This window comes from Salmo salar, chromosome ssa09 (genome assembly GCF_905237065.1).
Source record: "Salmo salar chromosome ssa09, Ssal_v3.1, whole genome shotgun sequence".
Taxonomy (NCBI): Eukaryota; Metazoa; Chordata; class Actinopteri; order Salmoniformes; family Salmonidae; genus Salmo; species Salmo salar.
Genome location: NC_059450.1, coordinates 128,135,565 through 128,153,774, shown reverse-complemented (window position 1 = coordinate 128,153,774; position 18,210 = coordinate 128,135,565). Strand labels below are relative to the sequence as shown.

General features: G+C 46.1%; 1 protein-coding gene across 8 annotated transcripts in view; it reads left to right on the top strand.

Moving 5' to 3' along the window:
- Positions 1-18,210, top strand: part of LOC106612862 (BCAS3 microtubule associated cell migration factor) — a 343,035-nt gene that overhangs the window by 38,445 nt on the left and 286,380 nt on the right. For 7 of the 8 annotated variants that reach the window (XM_045724535.1, XM_045724534.1, XM_045724533.1 and 4 more), the window contains 4 exons: positions 8,915-8,991; positions 9,505-9,588; positions 11,535-11,708; positions 14,150-14,243. In XM_045724535.1, coding sequence (XP_045580491.1) covers positions 8,915-8,991; positions 9,505-9,588; positions 11,535-11,708; positions 14,150-14,243 — 429 coding nt within the window. The remainder of the gene's footprint in view (positions 1-8,914; positions 8,992-9,504; positions 9,589-11,534; positions 11,709-14,149; positions 14,244-18,210) is intronic. The other variant, XM_045724536.1, reaches the window with a different exon arrangement.

Sequence of the window (18,210 nt, the reverse complement as noted above, 5' to 3'; positions counted from 1 at the left end):
TTGCACGACTGTACCTAAACACCAATGCCTTTCTTAAAATAAATACACAGAAGTATATATTTTTAAACCTGCATATTTAGCTAAAAGAAATCCAGGTTAGCAGGCAATATTAACCAGGTGAAATTGTGTCACTTCTCTTGCGTTCATTGCACGCAGAGTCAGGGTATATGCAACAGTTTGGGCCGCCTGGCTTGTTGCGAACTAATTTGCCAGAATTTACGTAATTATGACATAACATTGAAGGTTGTGCAATGTAACAGGAATATTTAGACTTAGGGATGTTTATTATATTATAATTAATTCTATGATTTGATAGAGCAGTCTGACTGAGCGGTGGTAGGCAGCAGCAGGCTCGTAAGCAGTCATTCAAACAGTACTTTCGTGCGTTTTGCCAGCAGCTCTTCGCTGTGCTTCAAGCATTGCGCTGTTTATGACTTCAAGCCTATCAACTCCCGAGATTAGGCTGGTGTAACCAATGTGAAATGGCTAGCTAGTTAGCGGGGTGCGCGCTAATAGCGTTTCAAACGTCACTCGCTCTGAGACTTGGAGTAGTTGGTCCCCTTGCTCTGCATGGGTAACGCTGCTTCGAGGGTGACTGTTGTCGATGTGTTCCTGGTTCGAGCCCAGGTAGGATTGAGGAGAGGGACGGAAGCTATAATGTTACACTGGCAATACTAAAGTGCCTATAAGAACATCCAATAGTCAAAGGTATATTAAATACAAATCGTATAGAGAGAAATAGTCCTATAATTCCTATAATAACTACAACCTAAAACATCTTACCTGGGAATATTGAAGACTCATGTTAAAAGGAACCACCAGCTTTCATATGTTCTCATGTTCTGAGCAAGGAACATAAACGTAAGCTTTCTTACATGGCACATATTGCACTTTTACTTTCTTCTCCAACACTTTTCTTTTGCATTATTTAAACCAAATTGAACATGTTTCATTTCTTTATTTGAGGCTAAATAGATTTTATTGATATATTAAGTTAAAATAAGTGTTAATTCAGTATTGTTGTAATTGTCATTACAAAAAAAAAAAAAAAAAAGGGAACGATTTTTAATCGGTATCAGCTTTTTTTGGCCCTCCAATAATCGGTCAACCTCTACTATATAGGGAATAGGGCCTTGTTCCCGATCTTCACGAATGTCATGGTGTGTTTGCTCAATTTTTAGTTTGTTGGTGATGTGGACACCAAGGATTTTGAAGCTCTCAACCTGCTCCACTACAGCCCCGTCGATGAGAATGGGGGCGTGCTCGGTCCTCCTTTTCCTGTAGTCCAAAATCATCTCCTTTGTCTTGATCACGTTGAGGGAGAGGTTGTTGTCCTGGCACCACCCGGCCCGGTCTCTGACTTTCTCCCTATAGGCTGTTTCGTCGTTGTCAGTGATCAGGCCTACCACTGTTGTCATTGGCAAACTTAATGATGGTGTTGGAGTCGTGCCTGGCCGTACAGTCATGAGTGAACATGGAGTACAGGAGGGGACTGAGCACACATCCCTGAGGGGCCCCTGTGTGGAGGATCAGCGTGGCGGATGTGTTGTTACCTACCCTTACCACCTGGGGGCAGCCTGTCAGGAAGTCCAGGATCCAGTTGCAGAGGGAGGTGTTTAGTCCCAGGGTCCTTAGCTTATCAGAGGGCCTGTTGTCAGGACTTCTGGCAGTCTCTATGGGCGTACCACTGGGTTCAATTTTCGGGCCAACTCTTTTCTTTTTATATATCAATGATGTCGCTCTTGCTGCTGGTGATTCTCTGATCCACCTCTATGCAGACGACACCATTCTGTATACATCTGGCCCTTCTTTGGACACTGTGTTAACAAACCTCCAAACGAGCTTCAATGCCATCAAACATTCCTTCTGTTGCCTCCAACTGCTATTAAATGCTAGTAAAACTAAATCGCATGCTCTTCAACTGATTGCTGCCCGCACCCGCCTGCCCGACTAGCATCACTGCTCCGGACGCTTCTGACTTAGAATATGTCGACAATTACAAATATCCTAGGTGTCTGGTTAGACTGTAAACTCTCCTTCCAGACTCACATTAAGCATCTCCAATCCAAAATTAAATCTAGAATCAGCTTCCTATTTTGCAATAAAGCCTCCTTCACTCATGCTGCCAAACATACCCTCGTAAAACTGACTATCCTTCCGATCCTTGACTTCGGCGATGTCATTTACAAAATAGCCTCCAACACTCTACTGAGCAAATTGGATGCAGTCTATCACGGTGCCATCCATTTTGTCACCAAAGCCCCATATACTACCCACCACTGCGACCTGTAAGCTCTCGTTGGCTGGCCCTCGCTACATATTTGCCGCCAAACCCACTGGCTCCAGGTCATCTATAAGTCTTTGCTAGGAAAAGCCCTGCCTTATCTCAGCTCACTGGTCACCATAGCAACACCCATCCGTAGCACACGCTCCAGCAGGTAGATTTCACTGGCATCCCCAAAGCCAACACCTCGTTTTGCCGTCTTTCCTTCCAGTTCTCTGCTGCCAATGACTGGAACGAATTGCAAAAGTCACTGAAGCTGGATATTTATGTCCCTCACTGTAAGCATCAGCTGTCAGAGCAGCTTACTGATCACTGTACCTGTACACAGCCCATCTGTAAATAGCACACCCAACTACATCATCCCCATGTTGTTATTTATTTATTTCTGCTCTTTTGCACCCCAGTATCACCTTTTGCACATCTATCACTCCAGTGTTAATGCTAAATTGTAATTATTTTGCCTCTATGGCCTATTTATTTCCTTACCTCCCTAATCTTCCTACATTTGCACACACTGTACATAGATTCTTCTATTGTGTTATTGACTGTACGTTTGTTTATCCCATGTGTAACTCTGTTGTCTTTGTCGCACTGCTTTGCTTTATCTTGGCCAGGTCGCGGCCTACCTGGTTAATTAAAGGTGAAATAAAAAAATAAAAATTGAGTTTAGAGGCACTATGGTGTTAAACGCTCAGCTGTAGTCAATGAATAGCATTCTCACGTGTTCCTTTTGTCCAGGTAGAAAAGGGCAGTGTGGAGTGCAATAGAGATTGCATCATCTGTGGTTCTGTTAGGGCGGTATGCAAATTGGGGTGGGTCTATGGTTTCAAAGCATTTCATGGCTACAGACGTGAGTGCTACGGGTCAGTAGTCATTTAGGCAGGCAATCATTTACCTTAGTGTTCTTGGGCACAAGGACTATGGTGGTCTGCTTAATACATGTTGGTATTACAGACTCAGACAGGGAGAGGTTGAAAATGTCAGTGAAGACACTTGCCAGTTGGTCAGCGCATGCTCACAGTACACATCCTGGTAATCCTTCTGGCTCTGCGGCCTTGTGAATGTTGACCTGTTTTAAGGCCTTACTCACATCGACTGCGGAGAGCATGATCTCAGTCTTTTGGAACAGATGGTGCTCTCATGCATCTTTCAGTGTTATTTGCCTCGAAGCAAGCATTGAAGTAGTTTAGCTTGTCTGGTAGGCTTGTGTCACTGGGCAGCTCTTGGCTGTGCTTCCCTTTGTAGTCTGTAATGGTTTGTAAGCTCTGCCGCATCCGGCGAGCGTCAGAGCCGGTGTAGTACGATTCGATCTTTGTCCCGTATTGACGCTTTGCCTGTTTGATGGTTTGTTAGAAGGCATAGCGGGATTTTTGATAAGCTTCGGGGTTAGAGTCCAGCTCCTTGAAAGCAGCAGCTCTTTCCTTTAGCTCAGTGCAGATGTTGCCTGTAGTCCATGGCTTCTGGTTGGGTATGTACAGTTGAAATTGGAAGTTTACATACACTTAGGTTGGAGTCAGTAAAACTTGTTTTTCAACCTCTCCACCAATTTCTTGTTAACAAACTATAGTTTTGGCAAGTCGGTTAGGACATCTACTTTGTGCATGACACAAGTCATTTTCCAACAATTGTTTACAGACAGATTATTTCACTTATAATTCACTGTATCACAATTCCAGTGGGTCAGAAGTTCACATACACTAAGTTGACTGTGCCTTTAAACAGCTTGGAAAATACCAGAACATGATGTCATGGCTTTAGAAGCTTCTGATAGGCTAATTGACATAATTTGAGTCAATTGGAGGTGTACCTGTGGATGTATTTCAAGGCCTTCCTTCAAACTCAGTGCCTCTATGCTTGACATCATGGGAAAATCAACAGAAATCAGCCAAGACCTCAGAAACAAAATTGTAGACCTCCACAAGTCTGGTTCATCCTTGGGAGCAATTTCCAAACGCCTGAAGGTACCACGTTCATCTGTACAAACAATAGTACGCAAGTATAAACACCATGGGACCACGCAGCCCTCATACTGCTCAGGAAGGTGATGCGTTCTGTCTCCTAGAGATGAACGTACTTTGGTGCGAAAAGTGCATATCAATCCCAGAACAACAGCAAAGGACCTTGTGAAGATTCTGGAGGAAACATGTACAAAAGTGTCTATATCCACAGTAAAACTTGTCCTATGTCAACATAACCTGAAAGGCCGCTCAGCAAGGAAGAAGCCACTGCTCCAAAACCGCCATAAAAAGGCAATACTACAGTTTGCAACTGCACAGGGAGACAAAGATTTTACTTTTTGGAGTAATGTCCTCTGGTCTGATGAAACAAAAATAGAACTGTTTGGCCATAAGACCATCGATATGTTTGGAGGGAAAAGGGGGAGGCTTGCAAGCCGAAGAACACCATCCCAACCGTGAATCACGGGGGTGGCAGCATCATGTTGTGGAGGTGCTTTGCTGCAGGAGGGACTGGTGCACTTCACAAAATAGATGGCATCATGAGGCAGAAAAATGATGTGGATATATTGAAGCACCATCTCAAGTCATCAGTCAGGAAGTTAAATATTGGTTGCCAATGGGTCTTCCAAATGGACAATGACCCCAAGCATACTTCCAAAGTTGTGGCAAAATGGCTTAAGGACAGCAAAGTCAAGGTATTGGAGTGGCCATCACAAAGCCTTGATCTCAATTCTACAGATAATGTGTGGGCAGAACTGAAAAAGCGTGTGTGAGCAAGGAGGGCTACCAACCTGACTCAGTTACACCAATTCTGTCAGGAGGAATGGGCCAAAATTCACCCAACTTATTGTGGGAAGCTTGTGGAAGGCTACCCGGAACGTTTGACCCAAGTTAAACCATTTAAAGGCAATGCTACCAAATACTAATTGAGTGTATGTAAACTACTGACCCACTGAGAATGTGATGAAAGAAATAAAAGCTGAAATATATCATTCTCTCAACCATTATTCTGACATTTCACATTCTTAAAATAAAGTGGTGATCCCAACTGACCTAAGACAGGGAATTGTTACTAGGATTAAATGTCAGGAATTGTGAAAAACTGAGTTTTTAAATGTATTTGGCTAAGGTGTATGTAAACTTCCGACTTCAACTGTACGTACAGTCACTTTGGGGACGACGTCATCAATGCACTTATTAATGAAGCCAATGATTTTATGTAGTGTACTCCTCAATGCCATCGGAGGAATCCCGGAACATATTCCAGTCTGTGCTAGAAAAACAGTCCTTTAGCTTAGCATCTGCTTCATCTGACAAATTGTTTATTGATCGAGTCACTGGTGCTTCCTGCTTTAATTTTTGCTTGTAAGCAGGAATCAGGAGTATAGAATTATGGTCAGATTTGCCAAATGGAGGGTGAGGGAGAGCTTTGTATGTGTGTCTTCGTGTGGAGTAAAGGTGGTCTAGAGTTTTTATTTTTAAATGTTAAAAAAAAAAAAAAAAAAATCCTTTGGTTGCACATTTAACATGCTGCTAGAAATTTGATAAGACAAATGTAAGTTTCCCTGCATTTAAGTACCCGGCCACTAGGAGCGCAGCCTCTGGAAGAGCGTTTTCCTGTTTGCTTATGGCGGTTTACAGCTCATTGAGTGCGGTCTTAGTGTCAGCATCAGTCTGTGGTGGTATGTAGACAGCTACGATTAATACAGATGAAAAGTCTTTAGGTAGATAGTGTGGTCTATAGCTTATCATGACATACTCTACCTCAGCCGAGCAAAACCTCGAGACTTTATTAGATATTGTTCACCAGCTGTTATTTACAAAAATACATAGTACGCCAACCCTTGTCTTACCAGACGCCGCTGTTCTATCCTGCCGATACACACACTATTCTTATCACCACGATCACACACACGCATGCATGCACTGTCACTCGCACACATACGGTATACACGTACACACACACACACACACACACACACACACACACTAGACCAGTGGATACAGTTATTAGTACTCACAGATGCATCTACTCTTCAGTGAAATCAATGGACATATCATCTTGGAACAGATGGTCTGTCCTGTGTCGATCTCTGTGTACATCTGTGAGAACACTGAAGCTATATAGCCACCCACTAACAGTTATATAGCCAGTAGCACCAACACACAGAGCCAGCCCAGTCACGTAACACATCAGCATTTCCACACAAACATCCCATCACCAGAAGACAAGCAGGTCGGTCATGCTGGTATCACCCAGCCCAAACAACCAACTGAAGACAGGTACTGGCAGTGTTTACCCCACCATTCACAAACCACCATGCCTCCTCAAGGAGCACAACGTTTCGAACTAGTCTTTGAAACAGGTCTAAACTGTTTAACTGAAACTTAATGGTAGAGCATGCTGGAGTCCCTCTGGTAGCTTAGCACATATCAACATCTCTGAGTGTGTTTATAGCATGTTTACAACTCAACATCATACAGCTACACTACCTACCGAGGTTGTGTTCAGAAGGCACTGAAGGGGATAAAACATTTTGAAACGGAGTGAAACTGGGCGGTATCGTACTAGTACAATAAGATTGCTCATTGGGTTGTTTAACTCATTTGTGCCCAACTGAACATGACCCCTGGACAGTGCAGGATGACGTGAAACATTCTTTGTAACAAGGCCATTGCTGTCTGCAGACAGTAAACAAACTGCTTTTAGGAGAATATGTTCTTAATGTGTTGTCTGGTCTGCCTGCCTTTCCTCTCCATGTCTGGCTGGCAGGGCCACAGGACAATGAGTATAGTCAATCACTGTTAATCGCTCTTAATGATGCTTCATCCTTGTAAAATGGAGATGTCTTTGGGGAGGAAGAGCAGCAACACAGGCGTCCTTTAATGTGTTTTTTTAAAGTTGTTGCTTGTCTTTAGAGTGGTGTGGACTGGGGATGAGGTAGGTCTGTATGTGTGGGGATGTGAGGTTTGGCTTGATGTTTCCCCTTTTTCTCCCTCAAATGTTTTTCTTTCCTCTGTTCACCTCAGCCTTTTCCCATCTCCCCTTCTCTCCCTGTATTCTCTCTCTGTCCTTTCCTCTTCTCCCCCCTCCTCTCCTCTCTCATGTCTTTTCTCTTTTACAATCTCTTGTCTCGTCCTCTCTTCTCCCTCTCCTCTTCCTTTTCTCTCTCTTCCTCTCTCCTCTCCTCCCCCTCTTTCCACACAGGATGTGTCAGACACATGTTGTCTCACTGCCTGGGCTGAGTGGGTCGTTCTCCCCCGGCCTTGGAGAGCCAACAAAAGGCTGTAGCATTGTGGCTAACCTCAAGTCCTATTCACCCCGCGCCTCCCAGCCTTGACTCTTCTGAACACTAAATTACTGTCTGACTCCCCATCTCATCTGTACCCTGAGCAGTACATTATGTCAGCCAAACCTCTCTCCCTTTGCCTCCATGCACTCACATGACCTCATTGGTGTGTGTGCTTGTGTTTGTACGTGTCTGTATATGAGATGTGTATTTGTACTGTTATGTCCGTTTATAGAGGTGTGTGTGTGTGTGTGTGTGTGTGTGTGTGTGTGTGTGTGTGTGTGTGTGTGTGTGTGTGTGTGTGTGTGTGTGTGTGTGTGTGTGTGTGTGTGTGTGTGTGTGTGTGTGTGTGTGTGTGTGTGTGCAAACAAGCGTATTTGTCCTAGTTGCTCTCTGCGTGCATTTAAGTCAGTATCCATCATGACTCTGTTTACAGACATGTTTGTGAGTCGTGGTGAATCCTGTGTGATGATGGATGTGCTGTGCAGAACTGTCCGTCTGGGGTGCCAGACAGGCAGGGTAGGACATTTTGGAACTAATATGTTGGTCTATCAAGCCAGACAAGCTTAATCAAGCACAGATAAAGTTTTTGAACCCAGGTCTGGTGTTGTGTGGCCATTGACTCCAGTGTGTGCGTGCGTGCCTGTATTTAGTTAATTACTACTCATCATCATGTCTAGTGTGACATGACTGTTTACATCAACATCTGTGTGAGTGGGTGGACACATTTGTTCTTGTTTATACTGATAGCTGATCCGCTTGTGAATTTATGGGCCTTTTGTCCTTATCTTCTGTATGTGTGTTGACGTCCATTTTTATTTATGCTGAGCTTTTGAGTGTGTTTCTTTTTACTTAGAACCACATTATGACCTAATGGATTCTGTGGCACCCAATAAAGTGGGGACGGCTCCTGTCTTGATTGACTGGCAGACACAGTGATCCCTATGGGAACTACTAAAACAAGCAAGCACACACACACACACACACACACACACACACACACACACACACACACACACACACACACACACACACACACACACTCATACACAGTGATCCACTTTCCCCTCTCCAACACATTAAGGCTTTAAGAGAGACCGAGCCACTCTCGGAGGAGAGGAACTCTGACTCCTGAAGCACATATCCACAGCAGCATTCACTGTTTAACAACTTCTAAAAGGGAACATGTTGAAGTTAGGTAATCCAAAGGCTTTTTTGTTGTTGTTGATACGCAGGCATGATTTTTCCACCTTGATTGGTATATATCAAATGTTTTTTGTGTGACTGTGTTGTGTCAGCCCAAGTTGTGTATCCAGTTTGTCCTGCGGCTGAAGGGTATGGGTTGCACCTTCAATAACTGTACGTTTCCTCCTGTGTTTCAGGCTGCTTTCCCTGTCCGGGCCCCAACCTAAACCCCATAGCACTGGGAGGACGCTGGCTAGCCTACGCTGAGAACAAGGTAGTACACACACACACACTGAATATACACACACCCATCCATCACGGATGTACTTATCACAACACCATATTTACAATCCTCAAATTCATTTTTTACTTTAGCTCTTTAATCTCTCAGTACAACTCATTCCAAGAAGAGACCACTAGAAATGATAACATCTGAAAACCAACAGATGTAGGGTTTTTTATGTCCATTTAATAGGATTTTTGCATTTTCCAAAAGCAAGTCCACTCTACGCACTCTTGCAATACATTTAATGGATAATTGTGTCTGGTAGTTGTCTGATTACGCTCGGCCACTCAAGTAATTGACAGATGGGTCACTGACTACTATCAGCTTCTCTGTTCCTTAAGAATAGAGTAGGTCTGGGATGGATGGATGGATCCCAGGAAATAGACAGTGGGATAGGAGAGGTTTTTAATGTGCTGACCCTCATATTCTGTTCCTGGTTGGCCTCAGCTGCAGGAGGAGGATAATAATCTATTTGTTATGTCTCTCTCTCTGCCCCCCCAGTTGATCCGGTGTCACCAGTCTCGAGGCGGTGCCTGCGGGGACAATGCCCAGTCTTACACAGCTACAGTCATCAGTGCTGCTAAAGTAAGTGAAACACTCACACCTCCCTCCACCCCAGTGGTTGTAATAAAATCATCTGTACATTTCTGAGAAGTGATATAGGATCCACCTTGGCTTTCCCCTGTGAGTCAGACACCTTTATGAGACTATATATCATAACCCAGACACAGGCCGTGAGAGTCTGAGCATCTTAACTAATTTATATCGTCCCTGTGTGTGTCTGTAGGGGGTTCCATCCTGTACTGTGTACTGTACTGCAATATGGGACACAGCCCCTGTAATAGTCCTCTCAGCTGGAGAGCACCGCCAGACTATGCTACACTAACGCTAAGCCCTTTGATACCAAGCTGAATTTATACCCCTCCGCTCTGTTGATGTAGCGGCTAAGCTAACCTGCGCTACTAGCCTAGGTCGGCACTCTCCTCATAAGGTTCCAGTCTCCGGTCTTATCCAGGCCCCCAAAGGGGAACCCTAATTGATTTATGAAGACCCCTCGGGTCAGAGTTATTCCCATGGTCTCGCCCTCTCTCTCCCTCCCTCTCTCCTTAATGAGCGCTAACGGCTAGCGTGATAAAGTCCCATTAGCTGCTAATGGTGGTATACATCAAAAAGAGCAGTGGCGGCAGCGCTAAAGTGTTAGCCTGGCTAGCGGAGGGAGGGGGAAACGAGGTTAAGGGCATCAGGATATGCAGACGGATTGTCTGCAGCCGCCATTGAGAACTATATATTATAATCTCAATATTTTCACCCCCGCCCTCCCCTCCTCCGGTCTACAACGCGACACAGACTAAGAGCTTATGCCCAGAGACTTGGAAGGCGAGAGGGGGTGTAGAGGGAGCACTAAGGGGGAGTATTTCCTAGCCTTTTATAGGAAATAACATTTTATAACAGCGCATAATTCCAGCTGTATTATTATTATTATTATTATTATTATTATTATTATTATTCCTCATACTAATCACTGGAATGTAAACATAAAGCAAACCTGCTCATTGTCTGACTGTGTGATGCTCTTCATCAGTGTGGCGGCTCCTTGCCTGGGTGTCTGACTCAAACACACCTCTGTGGCCAGGCCAGGCTCAGAGAAATGGATAGTGCTGCTTAAGTGGAGTATATCTCCCTGCTACACTGTCCTGAGCTAATGGAGTCAGTGTACTGTGTGTGTGTCAGCACAAAGGGGCCCCGGAGAACCTAATCAGGCATGCAGGCCAGGCAGCGCTGTCAATACCGCGTGGCGCCTCACACACACACACACACACACACACACACACACACACACCCTCACTTGGCGACCCCACCTAGCCCACTAACACACTGGTGTGTGTAAATTGCTCGGAGCCACATCAATAATGAAACAGGGCGTTTGGCTCCTAATTGATCAACACTAATGTGTTTTCTAATCACTGCAGTGTGAGGTTTTAGTGCTAGTCCAAACAGGAGCCATTGATCTGTGTAGGGCTGAGAGGGAGACTGGGCAGGAGAGACTGGTGGCAGACACTCGGCTCCTGCTGTTTCAGCACTCCTCATCATCATCATCATCATGATCAGCAGCAGCTGTTAGCGTTGAGCAAATAGCCGTCTCTCTCTCTCAGTCATGGTCATGCATAGACACAGTCATTCTATATTGATCAACACTCCTCTCCCAGCTCCCCATAGTCAAACACAGACATACTGGTGTCTTCTTTTTGATCAACACTCCTCTCCCAGCTCCCCATAGTCAAACACAGACATACTGGTGTCTTCTTTTTGATCAACACTCCTCTCCCAGCTCCCCATAGTCAAACACAGACATACTGGTGTCTTGTTTATATGTCTCTAGTTGTTTTATGACGACGAGCCCAATCTGATGTTTGTTTCCTGCTATTCTCCACCCCCCCCCCTCTCTCCTCATCTCCCCCCTCTCTCTCCTCATCTCCCCCCTCTCTATATGCCTCGCTCTCGCTCCCCCTTCCCCCTGTCGTTCTGGTTAGACCCTAAAGACTGGTCTCACCATGGTGGGAAAGGTGGTGACCCAGCTAGCTGGTACTCTACCCACTGGCGCCCCCGACGAGGAGGGTGTTACCCCCCACAGCACCACCCGCCGAAGCCCCCATGCCCCCGGAGTAATCACCGTCATCGACACACACAACGTCGGAGAGGGACAGGTATGTATGATCACGAAGTCATACACCCTGGCTTTCCAACAGTGTTACATCCCCTTGTGAAGTAACTGTCAGAAAATGTACACCTTCTGCAACCAAAAATAGAAATGGATGAAGGAATACTACACGATGTGAAGTTAGAACGATCTTGTCGGAGAGGTATAAGTATTACTGTGTGTCTTACCCTTTGAGTTATGGACCATGGCTCCCCAAAAGTGTTATCACTTTCTGAAGTAATGTTGAAAAAGTGTACGAAGCACAACATACAGTGTACACGTTGGTTCATCATGATAATGAGTCTCTTCCTGCTTTTGGCACAGGTCCCAGGTGAAGGCCAGGTCATAGAAATGAAATGAACCACATCAATTCTTCCTCTTTCAGTTACATACGTCCACATATTCTCTCAGCACAGCTGTTCTTAGTTTGCCCCAAACTGAACTCTGTCTCTAGACATTCTCTCATCAGAGTGAGAAGTGTTTTTTACTGGTGCGTTGTGGGAAACCAGAAAACATTCCCAGGTGTCCGTTTCCTTGTACAGTGTCTTTAATAGAGTGTCACATTTACTGGGCTACAGTCCTACCTATTTACACGTCTCGCATACAACACCCTTTTACACACACACACACACACACACACACACACACACACACACACACACACACACACACACACACACAGGTTCAATCAGAACAGATTCTCTATCCTCTCCTCTCTTCCCTCCCTCCCTCTTTCTTGTCCTTTCTGACCTCTGTAAATACACCTTTGGGTTTTGTGGTGCGGTGAGAAACCTCCCAGGTTAAACCTTTTTTATCCTCTGCTAGAGCAAACACAGAAGCCCACCGACTGACCCCCACACCCCACACACGCACCTGACAGCTCCTCGGGGCCTAAGGTGGGATTTATTTTGCTTGCTCACATATTTTCACAGCTTGGCCTTCGCCACAGCGCCAGCTTTTTTAAGCAGTGGGGAGACTAAATGAATGGACTGCTCATCATCGGCAGTAACCTCACAAGATGCTTGTATCCGTCCTCTGTCTGCCACGCTCCTCTCTTCCTAGCTCCCTTAGTGCTAATGAAAGGGTGCCTGTGTAATGCTCACACTATCTTTGGCTATAGTCGCTATGTATAAGGGGCATAAGGCTACTATAAATCCATACCGTGCCTTTATTGCAGTGCGCTGTATGCCAGTGCTGTGTATGTGTGTACGTGTGTCTGTGTGCGTGTGCCTGGATGTGTTTGTGTGTGTGTGCATGTACCCCAGTTTCCTGAGGACTCCTCCAGACCGGGGATAAAGCCCACAGAAGCAGGTCTGCACTGTGTCACCAGTCGTTATACAGTAACCCTACACTACACATAAACACAGTTAGAGGAAGAGGGAGGGAGGGAGGGAGGAGATGGGAGGAAGAGAGAATCGTTGTGACTTCAGGTAATGATGGCATTGTTTTCTTGCCACATCACTCACCTAGTTTGCTGACCCCTCTTTAGCACACACTCCCTCCTCCTGTATAATAGGTTTACTCTCCAGAGGTAGCTCCCGACACTAGTTCTCAGTTTCAAAGGGCTTCAGCAGGATTCCCTCACGGAACAACATTGTGTGCCTCCGACGTAATAAAATGGGTCTGGTTTATGTCACCCCCTTTCCTTGTTCTTTTCATTTTTCTCCTCTCTCTCCCTCCAGTCCAGTCTGGAAAAAAAGGCTCAGTTGATCTTGGAGGTTGTTTTGTGTTTGGACTGACTCCTATTAAAACTAATGCAACACTAGACCAGATTTATCACTATAAGATCAACCTCTCTCACCCTCTCTCTTTCTCTCACCCTCTCTCTCTCTTTCTCCCTCTCGATCTCTCTCTCTCTCTCTCTCTCTCTCTACACTCTCACTCTCACTCACTCCTCACTGTCTCACTCCTCACTGTCTCTCTTACTCCTTCCCTGGACTCATGTCTGGGCTTAGTTATAATCTGTTCAAGACCAGAGACGTTTATACATACACACACACACACACACACACACACACACACACACACACACACACACACACACACACACACACACACACACACACACACACAGAGCCCCTGTTCTGAGAACAGAATCATACTCAGCAGCACTGTAATTCTTTTGAACAGTCGGAGGACTTTGAGCTTAGCTACTGGTCTGAGATCAGTCTTTTGTCATCCCAGTCTTAGTTTTCATGCAGCACATGGAGACAGATGGCACAGTGCTGCGGTGACAGTGTAGAAAGAGAGACCGAGAGGTTGGTAACAAGCCTCTCTCTGGTGTTAATTTGGATGATTGCTAATTACATCCACAAGGTGGCAATGCTCTTTACCAGTGGGATTGTAATATATTCATTCTCCATTATTTTACTTACAGCAAGAAGCTATAAGAAGTCTCTGTGTAGATTCTGTGGTGAATGTGTGTGTGTGTGTGCGTGTTCGTTCCAGGTCCTGGTGAGTGAGGACTCAGATGGAGAGGGAGTGGTGGCCCACTTCCCAGCCCATGACAAACCCATATCCTGCATGGCATTCAACCCCAGCGGTAAGGAGACAGCTCACTGCAACACACACACACAGGCATACACACCAAAAGTATTTATTTTGGATGTAAAGAATGCTAATCCGAAAAGGCGGAATTCGAAGGCAAATTTTGGCAATCCATTCGTAGTGAAGAAAGTGAGTTGAGGGAGGAACAATTTTTATGTTAGTGTGAACCCACATGAAGGGAACACAACCTCTCTGTCCCTGTCTTAATCTCTTCTGTAGGACTCCAGGGTGTGTCCCTGTCTTTACCTCTTCTGTAGGACTCCAGGGTGTGCCCCCCTCTTAACCTCTTCTGTAGAACTCCAGGGTGTGTCCCTGTCTTTACCTCTTCTGTAGGACTCCAGGGTGTGTCCCTGTCTTTACCTCTTCTGTAGGACTCCAGGGTGTGTCCCTGTCTTTACCTCTTCTGTAGAACTCCAGGGTGTGTCCCTGTCTTTACCTCTTCTGTAGGACTCCAGGGTGTGTCCCCCTCTTTACCTCTTCTGTAGGACTCCAGGGTGTGTCCCCGTCTTAACCTCTTCTGTAGGACTCCAGGGTGTGCCCCCCTCTTTACCTCTTCTGTAGGACTCCAGGGTGTGTCCCTGTCTTAACCTCTTCTGTAGGACTCCAGGGTGTGTCCCTGTCTTTACCTCTTCTGTAGGACTCCAGGGTGTGTCCCCGTCTTAACCTCTTCTGTAGGACTCCAGGGTGTGTCCCCCTCTTTACCTCTTCTGTGGGACTCCAGGGTGTGTCCCCCTCTTTACCTCTTCTGTGGGACTCCAGGGTGTGTCCCCCTCTTTACCTCTTCTGTGGGACTCCAGGGTGTGTCCCCGTCTTTACCTCTTCTGTGGGACTCCAGGGTGTGCCCCCCTCTTTACCTCTTCTGTGGGACTCCAGGGTGTGTCCCCGTCTTAACCTCTTCTGTAGAACTCCAGGGTGTGTCCCCCTCTTTACCTCTTCTGTAGAACTCCAGGGTGTGTCCCCCTCTTTACCTCTTCTGTAGAACTCCAGGGTGTGTGTCCCTCTTAGCCTCTTCTGTAGGACTCCAGGGTGTGTCCCCCTCTTAACCTCTTCTGTAGGACTCCAGGGTGTCCCCCCCACTTAACTTCTTCTGTAGGACTCCAGGGTGTCCCCCCCACTTAACTTCTTCTGTAGGACTCCAGGGTGTCCCCCCCACTTAACTTCTTCTGTAGGACTCCAGGGTGTCCCCCCCCACTTAACTTCTTCTGTAGGACTCCAGGGTGTCCCCCCCACTTAACCTCTTCTGTAGGACTCCAGGGTCCCCCCCCCACTTAACTTCTTCTGTGGGACTCCAGGGTGTCCCCCCCACTTAACCTCTTCTGTGGGACTCCAGGGTGTGGTGAAAAGGGCCTATGAAGTGGGGATTTATGTATCTGTGTTAGAACAATGGTAGTCAGTGGGGCCGGTGCCTGAAGGTGCATGCTGTCACCTGCAGTCAACACACAGTGGAAGTGGCTCCATCAAGTAGGCCCTGCAGTGACAATGGCACTTCATCCCACTGTGGGAGAGTGACAACAACCGTACATTGATATGTGAAGACACACACACATACCGGGGAACTCCCTTTGTGTTTCTGTGACCACACTCACTCACAGTCAGGCCTTAATGTTGGTCCGACACCAGCTTGACAGTCTTAGGTGTGTGAGGTGTTGAATTATGCTACTCTCCTCACAACAGAAGAGAGCTTATGTTGTTCTCCTCAATTGCTAACTAGCATTAGTACAATGACTGGATGACTATGGTAACTGCTAGCATGCTAGTACATACAGAACCATAGACTTCCAGCCGTTGCGCTAGTTAGCATTGGCTCACAAAACTACCTCCAAACTTCCTTCATACTAGATGCAGAGACATAAATGTTATCTGTGAGTTCATCCCTCTTCCCTATGGCTCAGTTGGTAGAGCATGGTGTTTGCAACGCCAGCATGGTGTGTGCAACGCCAGAGTTGTGGGTTCGATTCCCACGGGGGGCCAGTACAAAAAATAATAATAATGCAAGAAATGAAATGTATGCATTCACTACTGTAAGTCGCTCTGGATAAGAGCGTATGCTAAATGACTAAAATGTAAATGTAAAATCTGACTTTGGCTTAATTGCCCAAATCACGAAGTATCCCTTTAAGGAGAGCGATGGAGAGTGTGTGTGAGTTCCAGTTTTACCCAGAGTGCCACAGATACTTCCTGACCTCAATCTACACCAAATTATTTTGCTCTGGCGTCTTCCCGCCTTTATGGATTGTTTTCCCCGGAAAAAAAGGCACCACATGGTGTGTGTGTGTGTGTGTGTGTGTGTGTGTGAGGAGCAGCTAATAAAGTAACTGCTGAGTGATGGTGCTTACTGTGACCTCCAGTCTCTGGTAGGAATCCTTCGCATGCCTCTGCTTCTGACCTGACTAGACTGCACCCCCCCAGGGAAAAGGCTGACATTTATAACACACACACTTATTTTTAGTAACACACATTCACCACCTTTATCCATGAACTAAGTGTATACCTTTATACACATACACACCCTCAATCAATTACTTACAAACACATAGACTAAACCTTGCACACATTGACAATGCATGTGACAATAAATCCCCAACACACACACTTGTACAGATGATGTATTACATCTTCACATGCACTCGCGTCACACACAAAGCGCACAATCACTCTGACATGGCACACACAGTAATCACCCACACATACATAGCGTGCTCTCCAAGCAGGTAAATACCACATTTCATTTCGGATTGTTGCTTGGAGGTTTAGCAGAGCTGCTGTTTGGCCATTACAGAACAACTCTTACTTCTCGTCATGTCCTCTTGCCCTGGCCTGAATGACCTGTCCAATCTGTAGGGGGCGCCCTTGGTTTACCTTGACTACCGTAAGTTGACTCGGCGACCTTTGGCCTATAAGTGTGCCTGTGTGTGCGTGTGTGTGGAGCTGGATTGATCAGGAGATAAAGCAGGGGTCCCACCGTTCTGGCCAACCGCTCAGCGACAGGCCGCCAACTGTGACCACCTTTCATCTTTACGACCATACCAAAGAAGAAAAAGTACTGTCAATAGTAACACACTGAATATACACAGTGGCTTCGTCCTAAGTGTCCACTACAAACACAACCCCCCCCCTCCTGCCACCTGTCAACTTTACTCCTAAATCACCACATGGGTGAGTTACCACCTCATTTATGCCAGCCCAAACCTGATGAGCCTTAAGTGCTTTGAATTATGACGTTGTCGGGGTACCCCGAAAAGTAAAAGTACCCCCAAAAGCCACGTTTCTTTCTCTTTTTTTCACCTTAACGAGGTCAGGGTGAAAGTGTATGTGTGTGTGAGCAGCAGCGTAGTCCTCCACGCTGTAATTTAGGAGCCTTTCATCATTAAGCCTCATGATCAAAACAAGTGCCACGTTGGTCTCTAAATCCTCCTGCTTTAGAGTATCAGAGAGCGAGGGGAGCCCCTTGGTCTTGATTACAAGTCACCCAGGATTGCAGACCAGTCTCGGCTTGCTCTGAATTAACTGCACAGAGAGAGCAAGAGAAGAAAACAAAGAAAAACCTCTCACTCTACCGTAGGGCCTTCAGTCCCATGGCTCCTTCTAACAGTGGTCAAGTCAACCCCAGAAACCACCAGAGCCAGTATGAAACAATGCTATGACTCGACAGCTCAGTGACTGGTCCTGGAAAGCCCAACAAGTCCAACCCAAGAAGCATGACGTAACAAACCCCATAGAACTGCTTGTGTATGTTGGAGTGACTACAGAGACAGCAGAGTGGTTATGGGGTGACTGGTCTGGCACCCTGTCCTGGCTGTGTGGCGTTCAGAGGGTCTATTCCTGGTGGTGTAATTAGAGGATAGGATGCTGCTCTGTTGAAGGCAGTTGTGAAGCTACACATACCCCCTCTACCAGCTGTAAGCTGTTTAATTCACCTCCCTCCTCTCCTTCACCTCTTACCCCCTCGCACTTCACATCAT